Source organism: Vigna unguiculata, chromosome 3, assembly GCF_004118075.2.
Source record: "Vigna unguiculata cultivar IT97K-499-35 chromosome 3, ASM411807v1, whole genome shotgun sequence".
NCBI lineage: Eukaryota > Viridiplantae > Streptophyta > Magnoliopsida > Fabales > Fabaceae > Vigna > Vigna unguiculata.
In genome coordinates, this window is record NC_040281.1 from 54,088,506 (window position 1) to 54,109,506 (window position 21,001).

Sequence of the window (21,001 nt, forward strand, 5' to 3'; positions counted from 1 at the left end):
TTAGTTATTCTCTACAATTGACTCATTTTACAAAACTTTTACTTTCATTCAAACATGCAGGGGATTTTCATGCGAATATAACAGCTTTGATCTGCAGAAGCAAAAACAACTTACTAATATAAGAGTTTTTTCTTGTACAGATGAGATTTGACCTAACTATTCCAGCCCGCTGCAAATATATATAATAATTGTTGATTCTTACTACTACTATTAGTATTTTATTCACCGAATTGAATTAAATCTATGAACATCCAAAATAGTTACTTCATATCCAAAACATATTTTGCCAAAGGAAATGTGAATGTACTATAACATAACCAATCGGAAAAAGATTGTCATCGCTCATCAAAAGCTTCATGCCAATGAAGCTCACTTCAAGTTCAAATTACTGAAAAGTAAATTAAAAACAAAAAACCTAGACATCACAATACTGTTTAAGTAGGTTATAGCAACTCATGGCAGAGAACTTGTCACTTGTGCTACTTTCAGATTGCCATAAGGTCACCATAATTTCGCATAAGTACTATTGATCCTGCAAAAAGTCCCGCAGCACGCAGCAATTTCTACATGCCAAATAAAGAAGAGAATCAACATTCATTCTAAATTAAGCTTCAGGATATAAAACACGAAGAAATTCCTTTACAATTATGTAAAAACTAAAAGACACAAATCACTAAATAGCCCGTGCAACAATCTTATTCATGTTCTACAACCAACACTTACTACCTGCATTTCCTGTAAAACTAAGCTCATGAACATCCCAATTAACCAGAAACTTCGGCGGTTGCTTAGTCTAGGTGATAAGTTACAGCATCTATCCATTACTCCTAGGATAAGAAATTTATAGGGTTCAATTACCCATACTACATTTTCATCAAACAGATGTCTTAAGAGCTTCTTGGCAAAACTAATAATAATGTTTGACAGCAGAGTGCGGCTAAATTCCTATGAAACTAATGCTCTCCATGGGTGAGAGGAAAAGAGAAATAGAAAGGAGGGGAAAACCGGACAATGATGTATTCACTTATGCTCAGTAGAAGAATAAATATAGAAACGACAAAAAAAAAAAAGAGGAGAAAGTTGACTGTTACAAACAAAAATTCAAATTATTCTTTCTTTTCGTTTTCTCTTCAATTCATACTTCAAAATGTTCTTTCTGCCTTCATTTTCCTCTCTAAACGAACAAAGGGTAAAAGACAATGCCATTGTCATTAAGATGCAGTCAATGAGAAGAGGACAGACATTTTCAAAACACCAAAGTAATGTAATACAACAAACAAGTTAACACCTAGCCAGAGGAATAAATATCCAATAGTCACAGGATCATCAACAGAACGACTTATAAAATTAAGGCATGTAATTGGAACATAATGCAATCAACAGTTGTTTCATAATCCACAAGAATCCATAAATTCGCAAGGATCTTCGAGTTCAATCAAGAATTGAACCAACCCCATATAAGCATTCCCACCAAATAACAGTGACAACGGATCCAACACCACAAGGTATAAAATCATGGACTCGTCACAGAGCTATTATGTTGCAACGATGAGTAACATGGGGCGGAGGGGGTAATGACAACACATTCATACCACAATTAATAAATAACTAAATAAATCAAGTTTCTTCCTAAGAACCTTATCATAAAAGCACACAGAACAGCTCGAATTCAAAAAGGGTCTCATTTCATATATAAAAACTTAAAATTTTAAAACACTCTTGGAACCATTGCTTGATTTCATTCACCTATCTCTGCAGAAAAACAAAGCACAGACCCTAGCAATTTGATTTGTTGACATCGCAGTCAAACCAATCTATATTGGAACCAATTACCATTTAAAACAAATGGGAACGTGAGGAAAAAGAAACGATCTGGACGAACAGGTGCGAAACGAATACAAGAATGCGTTAGAAAAATAGATTACCACGTTGAAGGCCCATTTCTCTTCGTCGTAGAGTTGAGAATTGACGAAATCTTTGAGGTACTGAATCGAAACTACAGAGTCGGCCATTGATGTGAAAAGAAAGGCAAAAGCAAAGCACCACAGGTGTTAGGGTTCTGGGTTTTGTGTTTTGCGTTTTGCTTACTGCGCTCTGAAGTCTTTTTTTCTTTTGTTCCTTTTTATCTTTGCTTTAGCTTCTTTTGTTTCTTATTTTCTATACTCTTTTTTCCGGGGCGCAAATATAAAGGTTTATATTTAATTTGTTAAAAGAAATTTATAAATTCATATAAGATTTTATTTCATTTTAAATGGATTTTAATATATAAGGTTATTTTTATGTTATAATTTTACAAAATTTGTTTTAGCAGTTTAAATTTTGTAACAACTAACACTTTTATAATTTCTTATTTGTATTCAAGTTTAAACAGTTATTAAAATATTGAAAATAATATTGTAAATATAAATATTCATATTAAAATATTTTTATTTTAAGATTTTATGTAATATTAATTTTTAATTTTAAGATATTTATTATGACATGTGAACTTGTTTTAAAGAGTTTTTTTTTTCTTAAGTTTAATATTTTTTAAAATATTTGTATAGAAAAATGATATCTTCTTAAATTATTTGTCCAAAATGTTCTAGAAATTTCTTGGAATATAAAGGAAAGAACCTAGATAATATTGTTAGCATAAAATAACCCTTCACTTAGATATTGGAGTGATAAATAATATGAGAATTACTTCATTAAAGATTAAATAAGATTAAAATATCCTAAAATTATCTAAAATAGGCTTGACTTAAGTAACCAAAGTCCAATAAAATAAAAATTCATTAAAAAAAATTGTATTTATAATATATAATTATTCACTCAATTAATTACCATATATATATATATATATATATATAAATAAATAAAGGACCGAGTGTCATTGTAAACACTCCGACCTACCTAAAATTCTTGAATATAAAAAAAAAGTAAAAAGATAATATCTTAATCATTTAAACGTAAAAATGATTTGTTCATTTTACATATCTCTGGGAGATATATCATTATATGAGAACATGTAGTATAAATAATTTAAACTGTTTTAAAATTTATGGACTGTTTTAATTCAAAATTGAATGTCATTGTTTGCTTTGGAAGAACATGAAATATGATGGGAACATTGAACATTTTTTCCAATGTTTGGTATATGTCAATTCAATCTTTGAATAAACGATTTTGCTTTGTACGGAAAATATAAATTAATCTCTAAATTTTATTACACAATGTGAATTTAGTTATACAAATACATTATTTTAATCCTAATTATACAAGACGTAATTATAACTTCTTCTTTTTTTACTTTTTCAACAACTAGATCAGACTCTTCATGGTATAAAAACTAAATAGAAAGGAATTCACTTTATCCATAATTCACTGGTTTTGATAATTGATATGCATGAGGAGAAGTTTGTTTTGAAAGAAATGTAAAAGATTGACTGAATCTTTGTAAAAACCAATCTGTTTTAATCATAATGTTTTTGTACTTTTTTTTAATCAATCAATTTTTATGTACTCAGATTGACAAATGTCGACATGTAATATCCATTTTATATAACAATCATTCTAATAAATATTTTTCTATATATTTATATTAAATTTATAACGAAAAAATTATTTTATAACAGTTAACTTGAATTATGTATATCCTCTATTAAATAATACTAAAATTCTTTATAAAGAGGATTAAAAGTTTCTGTCAGTCACACACCATCTTTCATATTCTATAATAATTGATTATTTAGAATACAATAAAATAAGACGTCTTTATTATTTTAGATTTTATGGGTACACTACATTTCAGGTATTTTTAGAGTTGAACTACAAAATAATTATATAAAATAATTATGGTTATTTTTTGTTATTTTTGTTGTACCTCACCACTTTTTTTATCACCATTTATACTATTGTTATTATCACTTTTATTCATATTATATATATATATATATATATATATATATATATATATATATATATATATATATATATATATATATCACCTCAACTAGTATCATATTGTTATTATTATCTCACTATAAGTATAATTTTTATCATTGTTGTCACACAGCTACAAATCTTGTGATTGCTATACTCTTATTATAATTATTTCTGTGGTTATCATTTCACATATTATTTCATTCATAATAATTACTTATTATTTGTTAGGTTAATTTTTTTTTTCTTTTACTCTTATAAAAAATTCAATTAAATCCTTAATTTTTATTTAATTCAATTTAATTCTTTAATTTTTAAAAATAATTTAATTAGATATTTTTTATTAGATTGGTGATAATTTTTTGTTAAAATCTATACATCAAATCATTCGATTTAAAAAGCGTAAATCACTTCTTCTTTCTCAATCCTATCTAAACTAAACAAAACATATTCATGTTATCGTAAAAAGTAAGTTAAAGCGCAACTCTGCATTATAATGTAAAGTTGTAAAATGAAAATGCTCTCTACTTATATTATGTATTTTGCTACCATTACTATTCTATTTAATCCTAGCACCATTTATTGTAATCTTATTTTTATCAAAATGCGCTCTAAATATTACATCAGTATACGTATGGTCATCTTATCCTTGAATATTATACTTTTATTCTCTATCAGATTGTAATCATCCATCAAAATTTCCTAATGGATGGTTTAAAACTATTGGGAAAAAAAATAAGACTTTAAAAATAATAAATTTAGGATGCAGGCATGAGATTTGTATCATGAATGTTTGTCCAAGTTACGACGACATCTCTCGTAGGTTTCTGCAACATTGCAACCACTTTTGCTGTACGGATAAAATAATGACTCTGAGAACATGACCATTGTAGTCGTATAGTCGGGGGCTTGCTCATGGGTTAAAATTGTAGGGACAGTTTTCATTAAGTTTATGAAAAAAGGAAAAGAATACACATAGTACCAATTTACATATAAACCCTCCACAACAGAGATTCGTGTAACAACTCAATCGCAGGAACACATCTTGCTCAATAACTTAGGAAAAGGGAAGATGGAAGAAGAGTGCATTGGTACTGAAAAAAAAAGAAATACATGACCTATCCAAAACACCTCTGCAAGTACTAATGAACTCACTAATCTTCCATTGAATGATTGCACTGATGATAGTCAGAAACCTGAACTCGTGCCTAAATAAAGGGAAAAGAAAAAGGTGTTTGGTTTCCTTTTCCTATAAAAAATAATCAACCCACCAGATTCTTTTGTATTGTTTTTGTTTGTCTTTTTTCTTATTTAATTAGCCAATATGGTCATGCTGCTGAAGATGATGGTGTAGAATTACGGTTCCCCACACCTTGACGTCCACCACCACGCCCACCACCATTTTGATTTGGCCGTTGAGAACTCCTAGGTTGCCCTGAGAATTCTCCTTGGTTTCTGAATTCATTTCTGCCATAACCTCGTCCACCACCAAATTTCCCACGTGCTCTGAAACTGTCGCTTCGGAAACCACCTCTACCTGGAGGATACCTCCCTCTCCCACTACCGCTGACTAGAATAAGAAGAAAAAGAGCATAATCAACATCTAAAAATGGATCATGTTTAACTCAACATTAAATGTAAAAATGAAAATATATCAATGTACCTCGTGTAGTAGTTCTTTTTTCCTCAACAACAGCTTGTCGCTCACCAACAGTGATAGGTGAAGCCTGAAATTAGTTTTTTGCAAGGTTCCTAGATCAGCATCATGTCGGTAAAAAACCAAACCAGAAAAAGAAAATGCAAATGTATATTATACTTTTAACGAGAAAAGTAAAGTTAAAAATGATACTCAGCATAGGCACTGGGGTGAAAAGTAAAAAAGTTGGTTGACTTGTTTTTGTGGTTGGCGAAAGGAACAGTGTTACAATGACGAGAGAATGCAAAATGGAAATCATGTGTTGCAGGTGAAATTATTGCCTTATTGACACGTACACCAATAAGTAAATAAAAATGATAAAAGAAAATTTTCTGTAACAATAATATGCGTGAGGTAAGAAGCAAAACAATAAAGAGATGCCATGTATCACCAAGTTTGACAGATTTAATCTAACAGCAAGAATACAATTCACAACATCACAAATCCCACTTGGTCTTCATCTATATAAATAGCCTACAGAGTCAAGCCGCAGCACAGTACCAAGCTACTTCCTCAAACAGTTAGCCAAAGGAATCTATGGCTTCGTAACATTAAAAATGAATTTATATTTTATGTAGTGCAACAACGAAACCATTGTACATAATTTTCTAATTATGACAAATTATTTGCATCACTTTACCAAACAAAGAGAAAATCGACTATTAAGTTTACTTGTTAACTACTCTCTGATTCTTCTAAACCATGTTAAAAGAAATTTTTATACATGTTAGATTAAGACTATCTTTTCCTATGGTCGTGAGTGAGTATTGACAATGAAGGGCACAGAAAAGTGTAGCGGTGATGGGAATGCTGAGGTGGGGGAGAAGACACAACAGAGAAGAGAAGATTAGTTCAGGATCAGATATATCAGAGAGAGTTTAAATGGCACTTACTAAGTAAGAAGATGACTGAAACTCTCACGTATGGTAATTCAATTATGTGAGAAGAAGACTAATTAATATAGGCTTTAGTTAGAAAAAGTGGATTAAATGGGACACTTTCCAATGAAAAGGGTAAAAGAAAACCTACTGAATTTTTTATTTCCAGAGCCCAATGATGTTCATTAAACCATATACGCAAGGCAACCCCATCCAGTAGTATAAACTCTATCTCTAGGCAATGTGGACTTGGGATAGGACATGGTGCCTAAAGAATATGTCACGTGATCCTTTTAAATAATGTAAAATGTGCTCTGCCACCACCTTATAATTTGGGTTCAATCACACAAGACTAGTTTGTGAAGTGAGCACCGTCATACTCGTACTTTAGTCTTATCTCTTGTTAACGTGAGATTTGAGTTTTTTTCCAATGCATCCCTTTACCTGACTTGATACATAAATAATATGGTAGGTAACCCTTTTAGTCGAATTAGGATAGACTATGATATTATTTGATAACTTGGATTTTGACCAACAAAACTGGTTGGTGAGGTTAGGATTGTCTCCTATTCATATATTCTTCTCGGATTCTATCTCCACTTAATGTGTAAATTGAGTTATCCCTAATACTTCTAAATCATAAGATCCCATTGACGTCTTTCATAGCACTACAACACAATCATGCTCAATAAACATCTAACAATACCACCTGTAAGCTAAACACAAAAAAATAGTTCCATTTCCAAAGGCACTCACATATTGCTTTAATCTGATTTCTACCAACACCTTCCAGCTTAGAAGCATGTGCAATGTATTAGTAGCAAAAGATGCAGATAATACTCATCTCAAGCTAAAGCTTGGTAATTACCGGCAACATCATACAAACTCATGCTAATTTGTACCACAATCAATAAACTAAAAGATATTAAAATGTATAATCTTATGGACATCTACTTCCGTAGGCAAATAAACAAACAACAATGCATGGCTACAAGATCAACAGCTCAAAATACACAATATGTACCTCAAGTGCACTTTGCATGGAACTCAATTCTTCAAATTCAACAAAGCCAAAACAGAATCCGTGCTGCAAGAAACCAAAAATATAGCATAGCTCATAAGCTTGCCTCAAATGCTTAGTTAATTTGAAAATGCAAACAATAAAATCCACAGACCTTGCTACTTCTAACTTGAATACCACCATGCTTAATAGGACCAAATTTCTTAAAGACTTCTTCAAGTTGCTCAACTGTTGCACTAAATGGCAAGTTTCGTATATATATGGAGTGACCTTCAACTGTTAAAAATAAAAAACAGATCAATTGATTTTAAAAGTAGAATTTGATGCAACAGTATATATGTAATTATTTTGCCTCCTTTTCTTTCATGTATTGATTTGATCTCTTCTGCTCACAAGTTATTTTTAGGTAAACAAGTAAGCCAAGGAGGAAAATGTGTCTAGCTCATAGTTGACTGATCTGAAAAATAAAATGACTGCCAAGCATGTCAATGAGAACCAATGTATACCTTCTTCATGAAGGTCACTACTCTCAGGTGCACCATCACCAATAGGAGCAAATGACTCAGGCACAGGGGTTGATTTGGCAGTAGTAGGCCATTGTTCACTGGATTTAGCAGATGCCACTCTAGCAGCTCGGCTGGGAACGTAGACATGGCCAGATGCTACATTACTTTTCATTACCTTCATGTAAATGAACATCATTAATCTAATAAAATATAAACAAGCAGAAGAGTAGAAGAGGCAAGAAAATATAAGAACAAACTCACAATGGCTGCATATGATCTCCTTGGTGCATCATCCTGGGCTGCAGAAGTTGAATCATGAACCGTAACAATATCATTCTGACTTAAGTCGGTAGGCGGTTCAGCGACCTCTTCATCAATAACTGATCCTTCTTCTTCATCCTGAGGATGATAAACTTCACCACCATTATTATGGTTTTCATCCTCTGCCAAAGCTGAAGTTGCAGTGTCTTCCACAAGATGTTTGGGAGCATGTGTTTCCTCTAGAAGTATAGAAGAAGAAATTATGAAACGAGAGTTAAGTCAAATACAGTTGAATATATACAAACATAGATATTATATACATGTTTGTATGCGTGTGTATTGAGAAAAAATGCAAACCTGATTCTGGCTCATGCACTGTCTCAGCATTTTCACTGATGACATTTACTGAGGCAGAATTTAGCTGCGGTGCATCATTCACCTCAATGTACCTAAAGACATCATTTAAGACAAAATATCCTTTTTCTTGTGGAGCCAGAAAGAATGTCTGTGAGAACTTCCTTCTCACATTATCCTTCCCAGTTAAGCATCCAGTTACTAAAACTATCACACCTCCCTTGTGCGACTCCTGAGCATCAGCAGTTTTTATTTCTGCTGTATATTCATCATAATTCAGGGAAATAATCTTCTCATGGATTTCCTGATCCAAAAATTAGGCAAAGAAATTCGTCAGAAACCAAGCCACTGATAGGAAGCTTACTAGGGTCTATAAACATTACTCAAACACAGACTACACATAATACATGACAAATTTATTTAGCAAGGGAGCAAGCATGCTATCACATTATAATAGTATTTAGCTAAGTATACCAAAAAGTATGAATATTGCCATATGTTTGAAGAAAGTGGTACATGCCCCAAATTCATAATGCAAATTATATGGATAGTAGTTCTATAAATAGAGGTAGAGGGAGATAGAGAAATTATAGATGAACCAAATATGATTCAAACAGATAGAAGACTTGACTCAAGATGGGCTGATAGTAATCATCTAACGTGGACAAATGTAAAGTATCCATGCTGCCTAAACATTGTGCTACTAAGGCAGAAAGAAATCAATAATTTAAGTTAACCATTATAGTACAAGGGCAGGGCAGATAGTCATGATTACAAACTATCGTAATACGTTATAACATAATGATAAAACTAACTCTTTTGTGCATATAGTTACTAACATTCTTTAATCTTGTTATCATCTTGTTTGAAAAGTGCCCTTTATCATACCTTTAAGCAAAGTATGGACGACATATGAAGCATGGTTAAGTTTAGAGTTTTATTTCAAAACAAACCTAACAACCATCTCCTTATTAAGTATACAATATAATATTCCTACATAAATCCAGAAAATTATCCTCTCCCAATTAACCTTGTATAGTTTTAATTCAAAAATTAAAACCGAAACATCATTCAATAATTTTTATTTTATAAACAGTGGTAAGATAAAAAGCATAATTTAAAATATGTCGCATGTCAAAAATAACTATTTTCAAAACGATCATAGATATTCCAAAGAGTTAAAAACAATTCCACTGCATTTTGTCCTTTATATCTTTCACAATCTTAAAAATATTTATCTGGATAATTATTCTAGATGTCGTCGGATGTAAACCATATATGGTTTTATCATGAAAAAACTGAACTACAGATGCATGACCTGGTAGGTCATATACTTACTTGTACAGTTGTCACAGTTGTCATCACACCATTGTTGTCTGATCTGGTTAAGAAACTTGAATCCTGATAAAACCTGTGCACCAAGTTTGGAGATTGGTGCAGAATGTGATAATATTGCTCCACAAAGGCATTTCCAACAACTTGAGCACTGGGAGTAGTCAGAGGGATGGTTTCCGGCATTGCCATCTGCAATAAATTTTACATTAATGTAAAGCAGAAAAATTTATTAATTATGGATAAATCTGGATTATGGAAAGTAAGAGACATATATCAGCTTGCCACACAGCTACGCCCCACCCCATCTCAAACCAACAAAAAGAATTTGCATAACAAGGACAAAACAAATCCTTTTAAAAAATAATAGCTTTTTTTTTTTACAAAAAGACTCTTAAAAAACTGCAAAAAAAAAAAATGTAGGGCGAAAATACACTCGGTGTCTTCAAATCAAAATTTTGGGCGAAAAGAATTGCAAAGCTTCAGATCAGAATCTACAAATAGAGGGAAAAACACAAATGTAGGGTGAAGAGATAAACCAGAATGAAATTTCACATTCACTAACTATCAAACGCACGAATCCCTTAAACAAGAAACTCTCGAGACTGCTAGTCAGTGTCACCACATGTTGTTTCGTCCAATCATCCCTAAAACAAACGACGAAGCTGAATATCATGAATCACACGCGAAAGGGTGAAACACTGCCAATAGCAGTTCGAAAAACGACAAAGATAGGTTCTCTGGAAGAAATCTCAGAATGCCTAAACCAATGCCCCGGTTCCAGGTCGAGTGCGAGGACTACAGTAAATTTGCAACTGTATATAAGTGTTAACGCAATACAACACCCTAATCAAGCCACTAAAGAGCAGTATATTCATTATCCTAACTTAGAAACGTGAACATTGGAACAGTTAAGCAATTTTACACAATTTGGAAGGGGAAACCCAGAAATCACGAGAACCAAAAAATCTTAGTAAAAACCCTAAACAGAATGAAAGTCTACATCGGAACCATTGGAATCGTGGAGAGTAAAGAAAAGAGTTAATGAATTTTGAAAAAGTGGGAAAAGCCTGGAACGAAAAACCGCGTACATCCTGAAAGGGAGAGGAATTGGTCCAAAACGACGTGGTATTGACAGATCAGGTAGGAAGGAAGCTAGTAAAGAAAACCATAACCGAAAACCAGCGTATCCGACAACTATAATTGGGAAAAAAAAGAGTTTATAGACGCACGTGCGTACCTGGTTGGTTGAAGACACGAGTTATGAAGGAGAAAAAGAGAGAGAGAAAGAGATCGAACAAGACAGAGTCCTTGAAGGGCGTGGGAAGAGAGAGAGAGAGAGAGTAAAGATTCTGAAGCTTAGTATGTGTTTGTGTTGTGTTCGGAGATCACAAGAGACGATGACTCCCGCTGTTGCTTTTTCCTTTTTTCTAAGATGCCTTTCCCACGTTTATTATCTATAATCAATAACAATAATTTATTCTAATCTACTAGTGCGTCTCGCGTATAATGGGTATAAATAGTTTTAAAACATTAAATGTTTTCAAATATTTTGTTATGATATGATTAAAAATTTGGTAGAATAAAAACGATAATAATTCTATGGAAATCTATACTTTTTTAATTAGATTTCTTTCTGATTTATTCGGTTGGTTTAATTTATATTATTAATTTTTATATACATCATTCTTTACTAATCTAAAAGATACGATTTGAATTGAATGTGAGGTGAAATTTCAAGTAGTTTCATTAAATATACTTTCTCTAAGTTCAAGGTTTATTTTCCTCGTCAATTAAAACAAGTCATAACAATAATTAGGGTTACATGAGAAATTACCATCTATTTGTAGGTAGAAAAAGAGTTCAAGAAACATCCAAAAAAAAAGTCAAAGAAGTAAATAAACAAATGCAAAGTCTTTGTACCAAGGTATGGTCAGATTCCATGATGATGAACATGGGAAATTTAATAACTTCATAATTAACTAAAATCTAAGATGTTAAGTTCATGAACATATACATAATCAAATGTATTTAACTATTTCATTCTTATTTTAACTTCCCATAAACTTCAAAACATTTTTTAAAATATTCTTCCTTATTTTGTAAACAATTTAATTTTACATGGTATGCTTCCTAGTTTTTCTTAATTTCTCAAATCACAAAAAATATATTTTCTCTTAAATAATCTTCAAATTGTTGCTATAAATTATGTCATTCCATGAAGTAAGTCTATATCTTCTACATTTGAAGCATCTAGTAAAACTAGTTGTTTTGTTTCATTCTTTTTTTTTTTCACAAATTTTGAATGATGTATGTATTTTTCTTTTAACCAAATGTATCTCATTGTCATAAAAATGATTTATTGATATTCTCTATTTTCCTTTTCTCATTTGTTCTCTTTCATTCCTTTTTTTTATATTCATTAATTTTGTTTCCAATATATCTATTTTGTAGTTTTTGTTTCGTCTTCTTATATTTTTCTATTTCGATTTGCATGTAATTTATTTGCATTCACATGTTGATCTCTCTTAAATTGAGATAAAGGAAAAAAAAAGGAAAAATAGAAAGTGTATTTTTCTTGGAGTACAAATCTCTACTACTCTTTTAAGTGTAAAAACAAAAATTGTTTACACTTTTACACTAAAAAAATATTAAAGATTGTGACTTACTTTATTTCATTTGCAAAATCTTAAAGAATTTGAAATTTTGATTGACATACCAAATAAGAAAGCATTTCTTTAAACAAAAAAAACGTTAACATAATATTTGTAAATATTTTTTTATTTAAAAAAAGAAAAAAAAACTACTAGATGAAAGATAAAACTTTAAAGTATAATATTTTAAAAAGAGCTAAACCAACATATTAAAAGATACAAAGAAAATAGTCGGTTAAACCAAAACAATAAAACTTGAAAAAAAATTAAGTAACTAGAATTACCAAAAAAAAAAAATATGGTGACTACTTCTCAACCAAAGTAAACAATCTAGAAAAAGACAAAACTTATAAATGTTTCAATTCGGCTAATTCAAAGAAAAATAACTACAATTTGCCTAAAAAAATTATGGGAAAGAGATATTTGAAAATTTATTTCTAAAACTTCAACCATTTTACTTCCATTTTTCCTTTGTTGGTATTAGTTGTATATGTCTTCAATTTTTTCTTTTCTTTAATCCTATGTGAAGAATTTTAAAACTTAGTCGTAAAGTAAGTTTCATGTTGAATTTTCATTATAAGAGTTAAAAACATTTAAATATTCTTGTTTTCATTTTTAAACAAATTTGATAACAATCCATATTATAGAACTTTGTCAAGAACCTTGTCATGAAAATAACTTTTCAAAAAATAGAAGAATAATTACTTTCTTCCTACATAAACTTGTCCAAACATTTACAAAACAAATAAATAAATAAAAGACTCAAAAGCAAAAGGTTAATGAATTAATGATTCTTAAAAGAACATTGATTTATACAAAATAGTTTAGTCCCCAATGTTAGAAGCTAGATGAATTAATGATTCTTAAAATGTAATTAAATAAGGTGATTTGACAATAGCAATACTGATCAGTGTGGTAATCATTTCTTGATAATTAATTTAAAAAATAAAAAGGACCAATTTAGTCATGTTAAATTCAAAATCTACAACTTTTACTGTAATATATAATCATTACGGGAAAATCATTCTATATATTAACTAATAAAAAAGGTATGCTAAATATATTTTTTGAAAACAAATATTACAAAAAAAAAAAACTGTCATACGTATAATGTATTACAGTAAAGTACATTTTCCATTCATCTAAATCAAATTCACATTCAGAATTGAGTAATATAATTGATATGGAAGAATCTCCCACCTCATCAGAATATGAATTTGAATTTTGTTAGTAATATAAAACATTTTTCTAATGAATTATCTATGCTTTCTGTTTTAGTTGAATATGTATTACGATGTTCATATGATTTTATGGGGATTCAAATTTCAAATTTGAGTATAAGTTTTCTAATGATAGAATAAAAAAATTAAATAATATATAAAATAATTTAAATTTTTTATCGCGTTAGAGTTTTAAAGTGGAGATGATAGATACTATATGTAAATTAGATTATGTTTTATTAGTAGTGTATTTATTCTGTGATATTGTTTTTTGAAAGATCTACTAAAATGTATAATTAGACTCATATTTATAATTGTTGAATTTTCCGTAAATTCTCTTAAAATATCCATAATTTTGAACTTATGTTTTTTTTTTTTTTTGTAACTTTCATTGTGTAACTTTCAATAGGGATGGCAACGGGGCGGGGCGGGTACGGGTATCATGATCCCATCCCCATCCTCATAATAAAAATTCATCCCCATCCCCAAACCCAACGGGTATACAACTTTTGACTCATCCCCATCTCCACCGGGTAACAGGTATTTTCTTATACCCATCCTCATACCCATTTTTTTATTGTTCCATATATCAATTAAATATTTTTTATAAAAAAAATTTAAAAATCACACCAACGGAATCATGATACTATCAAAATATTCAATATTAAAATAACATACTCTTTTTGATTTTCATGATGTCAAATATTAAGAAAAATATTATAATAGTATAAATCTCAAATTAAAGTATCAAATAACAACTAAATGAAATTCAAATAATTATATAAAAGCTAAAAAATTACACATTACTAAAATTTTATAATAACCAAAATATTTATTAATTTTACAAATGATCAGTGGTTTCATTTGCATTCGATCCACCTACACATAGAAAAAAAATGAAAAATTAGATATGATATAATAATTGAAATTGAAAATTTTAATTACTAGAATATAATGTACCTTCTTCATCAGATTCATTTTCACTCATGAGAACATCTTTTCCTTTTAATTTTTTAACACCTACAAACACCAAATGTAGAATATTAGATGAGAATTCACAAAAAATACTAACAAAAAATATTAATAAATTTGAGTAACTTACCTAGATGGTTTGAGTTCCATATCCAACTTCTTGTACACATCAAAGCCTCTATAGTAATATGATGAAGTCGACTACGGTGAGAAGTTAATATCTGACCACCAGTACTAAAAGCAGATTCAAAAGCTACAGTTGTTATTGGAATAACTAAAACATCCCTTGCAATTGCTCGAAGGGTTGGAAACTTTAATCCATTTGTTTTCCACCATGATAGGATATCAAATTCTTGTGTAACCGGTAAATTATCTTCTTCCAAGTAATAATCCAACTCTGTTTTCATAACTGTAGTTCTAGATTTTTTCTTTTTTGCCATAAACTCTAAAAATTCATTCGCATCATTATCAACATCCTTTCCCAACTCCAATGATGTAGCTCTATAAGAAGAAGTTTCATTCTTTTTTGATTGATATTCCAAAACCAAATCATAGCACATTTGACGAATCCTACTAAGTTTCAGATCAAAATCATTACCATACAATTTATAAAAATAATATTCTAACATGTCCATCTTGTACCTTGGATCTAAAACTGAAGCAATTGCCAATATGTTATATAACAAAAAACAAAGAGAATGAGAAATATGTTATATATATATATATATATATATATATATTATATTATATTATATATTATATTACTATGTATATATATATATTATATGTGTGGATATCTTATGTTTATATATATATATATATATATATAATTATTTATATATATTATATTATATTATATATTATATTATTATTAATATGTATATATATTATATGTGTGGATATCTTATGTTTATATATATATATATATATATATATATATATATATATATTTTTTTTATAGATATATATTTATTTTAAGTATATATTATATTATATTATATAATAATATAAATATAATAATATATATTATATTATTATGTATATATATTATATGTATATGCGTAGATATTTTATGCTTTTATATATATATATATATATATATATATATATATATATATATTTCTTTTAAATTTTTATAAATTTGTAATGTTATAAATTTGTTTATAAAAGATCTCACTAGTTAAATGATTAATTTGTTTTATACGTATATATTATATTATTATGTATATTATATTATATTATATTATATTACATGTATATGTGTAAATATATATATATATATATATATATATATATATATATATATATATATATATAAGTATATTTTATTTATATGTATATATACTATATTATATTATATTATATTATATTATATTTTATGTGTAAATATATTATTTATTTATATATATTTTTTAGATTATTTAATAAATTATAAATAGTTTAGTAATTTAAGCGGGGACGGGTATTTGGGCGGGTATATATATATCCCCATCTCCATCCCTAGTTGAAAATTTCGGGTATTACCCATACCCATACCCATACCCAGTCAAAGCGGGGATTCCCCGTCAAAACGGGGACGGATTCGGGTGATACCCACGGGCACGGGTTTATTTGCCATCTCAACTTGACGCGTATTAATTAAGCAGTGTGTAACTTTCATTGTGATTTGTGTATAGTTGGTAATGGAAATAAGCAACAAATTTAGGTAGGTGTTCTTGGCGTGGGCCTTACGAATAGAAATAATTATACAAAGAGTGGTGAACTTTTGTATATGCCTTCATCATGGATCCCTAAACACAATACACCTAAATATTTTCCAAAGACTTATGTGCGTATTTATGACACATGATGCCAACATGCTTACATTTTCAGGTTTCTCCGATCAATAATATTAACCAGTCAATGCCTTCACACTCAAACTGTTCCCAAATTTACTAACCGTGTAAAAAATTCTTAATAATCAGTGTATTAACTAACAGCGTACAAAGGGCAGTGTTAACCGGCGTCAAGAACACCGGTTAACACCGGTCAAATAATTAATATACTATAAAATGTATAAAAGTTAATAATGATATTAAATGAAATCTGATTTAATCATAATTAAAAAAAATTTATTTTATTTAAAATATAAAAATATTTATAAATATTGTATAATTGTTATAATATTTTATTTAATATTTATCAATAAAAAATGTAAAATAATTAAATAATAAAATATCTATATTTTAATATTATTAAAAAGTTAACAGAAAAACTAATAAAAAATAATATTAAACATCTAAAATATTTATAAAAAGAATATAATTAAAATATCAATTTAAAATTTAATTAAATTTTCAAAATATTTATTTTTATTGTTTACAGAATTTATATGATATTTTTATCTTTATAAAATTAATTATTTATATTTATATTATTTTAATTAATAAAATTAATTATTCTAGTTTTTAACGTAAAAATAATAATTCTAATATACATTAATTATTATTTAATCGGTACCCTTAATACATGTTCTCTAAATCTTAATATTGACTATAATATATGTGGAAACAAAATCCGACTTGATTTTAAGTAGTTCTTAATACGGTCAGAAGTCGCGCACAGTATAGGTAAAGAATATTATCGTCTCTCTTTATTATTTAGTGAATTTTTTCGATCTATTCGTCTTCACGTATTTGATGATATTTAAATACTTAAACTGTATTCGTTTGATGGTGGTGAGATGGATTTGGAGAACAGCGTAAAGATTGATTTTTATGAATTTAAAAATATAGGTATGTATGTTTTTTTTAATAAATTTAAAAGATAAAATTAATGAATTTGAAAATAAATTCTATAAAAATTAACGAATGATTTAGTTGATACGATAGATTAAAAATAAGTTATAATAAATAAATTTTAAAATTTACCTTCATAATAAAAATTTAATAAAATTGCAATTGAATGAATTAAAAGTAATAAATAAAAAATGTTAAAATTTAAGAATATTTTAATTATATTTTTATATATAAATTATTATATATTCTATATAAAAATTAATAATAAAAACTACATATATATTATTAGTTTTTAACAATATTATAATTATTATTAATTATTATATACTTTTACTAATTAATAATAATCATTTTATATATATTATTAGTTATTATATATTAATATATTAATTATTAAATTTTTAATGATACTTTAATTGTTAATGAATATTAAATATGTTATTAATTAAATATATATATATATATATATATATATATTATTTATTATTATAATTTATTATATATAAATATATTATGTAATCGGTTATATACGTGTATATATGTAATAAATTATTATAATAATTAAAATATAATAATAATATATGTATATATATTTATATATTAAAACGAGGTAAGGAATAGAAATAGCCTGAATTGAGGCACACGTAGTGTTATTCTTATAGAGAAAACGTCCCTATTGCTAGAGATGGCAAATAAACCCGTGCCCGTGGGTATCATCCGAACCCGTCCCCGTTTTGACGGGGAATCCCCGCTTTGACTGGGTATGGGTATGGGTATGGGTAATACCCGAAATTTTCAACTGGGGATGGGGATGGGGATGGGAATATATATATATATACCTGCCCAAATACCCGTCCCCGCTTAAATTACTAAACTATTTATAATTTATTAAATAATCTAAAAAATATATATAAATAAACAATATATTTACACATAAAATATAATATAATATAATATAATATAGTATATATACATATAAATAAAATATACTTATATATATATATTTACACATATACATGTAATATAATATAATATAATATAATATAATATAATATAATATAATATACATATAATATATATACATAATAATATAATATAATATATATAATATATACGTATAAAACAAATTAATCATTTAACTAGTGAGATCTTTTATAAACAAATTTATAGCATTACAAATTTATAAAAATTTAAAAGAAATATATATATATATATATATATATATATATATAAAAGCATAAAATATCTACGCATATACATATAATATATATACATAATAATATAATATATATTATTATATTTATATTGTTATATAATATAATATAATATATACTTAAAATAAATATATATCTATAAAATATATATATATATATATATATATATTATATATATATATATATTATATATATATATATATATATATATATATAAACATAAGATATCCACACATATAATATATATACATAGTAATAATAATATAATATATAATATAATATATATAAATAATTATATATATATACAAACATAAGATATCCACACATATAATATATATATATATATACATAGTAATATAATATATAATATAATATAATATAATATATATATATATATATATATATATATATATATATAACATATTTCTCATTCTCTTTTTTTTTTTGTTATACACTTTGTTTACTCTCTCAATTGTCTGGTTTGTTTTTCAAGATTTAATTTTGAAGGTAATTTTTCTTCTTCTTATTACATAATTTTTACTCTCTGTACATGGTTATGTTCAAATAGGTGTTCCTCAATTTCATTCTATGAAATAATTTTTAGGTTACACATTTGATTATCTTTATTTATTTATTTATTTTCATGAAAATGTTTGACTCTTATTTTGTAGCTCTTCTTTTTGTTACTTTGGTTATACACTTTTTGTTACTCTCTTTTATACGTTGATAATGATGCGAATGAATTTTTAGAGTTTATGGCAAAAAAGAAAAAATCTAGAACTACAGTTATGAAAACAGAGTTGGATTATTACTTGGAAGAAGATAATTTGCCGGTTACACAAGAATTTGATATCCTATCATGGTGGAAAACAAATGGGTTAAAGTTTCCAACCCTTCAAGCAATTGCAAGGGATGTTTTAGTTATTCCAATAACAACTGTAGCTTTTGAATCTGCTTTTAGTACTGGTGGTCAGATATTAACTTCTCACCGTAGTCGACTTCATCATATTACTATAGAGGCTTTGATGTGTACAAGAAGTTGGATATGGAACTCAAACCATCTAGGTAAGTTACTCAAATTTATTAATATTTTTTGTTAGTATTTTTTGTGAATTCTCATCTAATATTCTACATTTGGTGTTTGTAGGTGTTAAAAAATTAAAAGGAAAAGATGTTCTCATGAGTGAAAATGAATCTGATGAAGAAGGTACATTATATTCTAGTAATTAAAATTTTCAATTTCAATTATTATATCATATCTAATTTTTCATTTTTTTTCTATGTGTAGGTGGATCGAATGCAAATGAAACCACTGATCATTTGTAAAATTAATAAATATTTTGGTTATTATAAAATTTTAGTAATGTGTAATTTTTTAGCTTTTATATAATTATTTGAATTTTATTTAGTTGTTATTTGATACTTTAATTTGAGATTTATACTATTATAATATTTTTCTTAATATTTGACATCATGAAAATCAAAAAGAGTATGTTATTTTAATATTGAATATTTTGATAGTATCATGATTCCGTTGGTGTGATTTTTAAATTTTTTTATAAAAAATATTTAATTGATATATGGAACAATAAAAAAATGGGTATGAGTATGGGTATAAGAAAATACCCGTTACCCGATGGGGATGGGGATGGGTCAAAAGTTGTATACCCGTTGGGTTTGAGAATGGGGATGAATTTTTATTATGGGGATGGGGATGGGATCATGATATCCGTACCCGCCCCGCCCCGTTGCCATCCCTACCTATTGCACAGGACTAAACAAATAAATATCATGTGTTTCAAATCACATTTATTTCTCTCCTAATATACAACAACCCGTCAGATCGATCAAGTGCAACTCCGAACCTTATAAACATTAATGGATTAAAAAGATATTATAGAGAAGATAAGGAGAACAATCTTAAGAAAACTCTAGTGTTTTTTGTTGTTTCTGTTGTTATATTTTTTTTTCATGCACCTAAACGGTATTTATAGATAGATAAGAAAAATAAATAAGTAAATTATAATAAGAATATAGCGGTTAAACATAAAAAACATTAACCCATAAGTTAAAGGTGTATAAATATATCAGTAACAATAAGTTTTTTTATTTTAATTATTTATTTTTTAAATTATATTAAAATATTTCTAACAATATATATATATATATTTATATATTTAATAATTAATATA

The 21,001-nt window shown here is 27.6% G+C and overlaps 2 protein-coding genes across 4 annotated transcripts; both read right to left on the reverse strand.

Annotated features, from left to right (window-relative positions):
• Positions 1 to 242: 242 nt before the first annotated feature.
• Positions 243 to 2,142, reverse strand: LOC114177012 (mitochondrial import receptor subunit TOM5 homolog). The gene is made up of 2 exons (XM_028062230.1): positions 1,926 to 2,142; positions 243 to 563 (listed from the first exon to the last, which is right to left on the reverse strand). Exons 1-2 carry the CDS (start codon positions 2,010 to 2,012, stop codon positions 486 to 488), a joined length of 165 nt encoding a protein of 54 aa, XP_027918031.1. The 5' UTR covers positions 2,013 to 2,142; the 3' UTR covers positions 243 to 485.
• A 2,698-nt stretch (positions 2,143 to 4,840) lies between these two features.
• On the reverse strand, positions 4,841 to 11,430 carry LOC114178715 (ras GTPase-activating protein-binding protein 1). Of its 3 annotated transcripts, none has more exons than XM_028064770.1 (9): positions 11,213 to 11,430; positions 9,979 to 10,164; positions 8,644 to 8,944; positions 8,287 to 8,525; positions 8,026 to 8,200; positions 7,674 to 7,795; positions 7,523 to 7,585; positions 5,588 to 5,651; positions 4,841 to 5,494 (listed from the first exon to the last, which is right to left on the reverse strand). In XM_028064770.1, the coding sequence occupies exons 2-9, from the start codon at positions 10,162 to 10,164 to the stop codon at positions 5,253 to 5,255; spliced, it is 1,392 nt and encodes a 463-aa protein (XP_027920571.1). In that variant the 5' UTR covers positions 11,213 to 11,430; the 3' UTR covers positions 4,841 to 5,252. The 3 variants fall into 3 exon arrangements, with proteins under 3 accessions (XP_027920571.1, XP_027920572.1, XP_027920573.1); XM_028064771.1 differs by having other exon boundaries at positions 11,205 to 11,416; XM_028064772.1 differs by lacking the exon at positions 11,213 to 11,430 and adding an exon at positions 11,064 to 11,180.
• Positions 11,431 to 21,001: the final 9,571 nt, after the last annotated feature.

What these genes read in the sequence shown, in the direction of transcription:
- LOC114177012 (XM_028062230.1), bottom strand. Translation starts at nt 2,012, where the DNA reads ATGGCCGACTCTGTAGTTTCGATTCAGTACCTCAAAGATTTCGTCAAT. An exon ending in AGAAATGGGCCTTCAACGTG is followed by an intron (nt 564 to 1,925) that starts GTAATCTATTTT and finishes TTTGGCATGTAG; the next exon opens with AAATTGCTGCGTGCTGCGGG.
- LOC114178715 (XM_028064770.1), bottom strand. Translation starts at nt 10,164, where the DNA reads ATGGCAATGCCGGAAACCATCCCTCTGACTACTCCCAGTGCTCAAGTT. An exon ending in TAGTGACCTTCATGAAGAAG is followed by an intron (nt 7,796 to 8,025) that starts GTATACATTGGT and finishes TATTTTTAACAG; the next exon opens with TTGAAGGTCACTCCATATAT. An exon ending in TTCAAGTTAGAAGTAGCAAG is followed by an intron (nt 7,586 to 7,673) that starts GTCTGTGGATTT and finishes GGTTTCTTGCAG; the next exon opens with CACGGATTCTGTTTTGGCTT.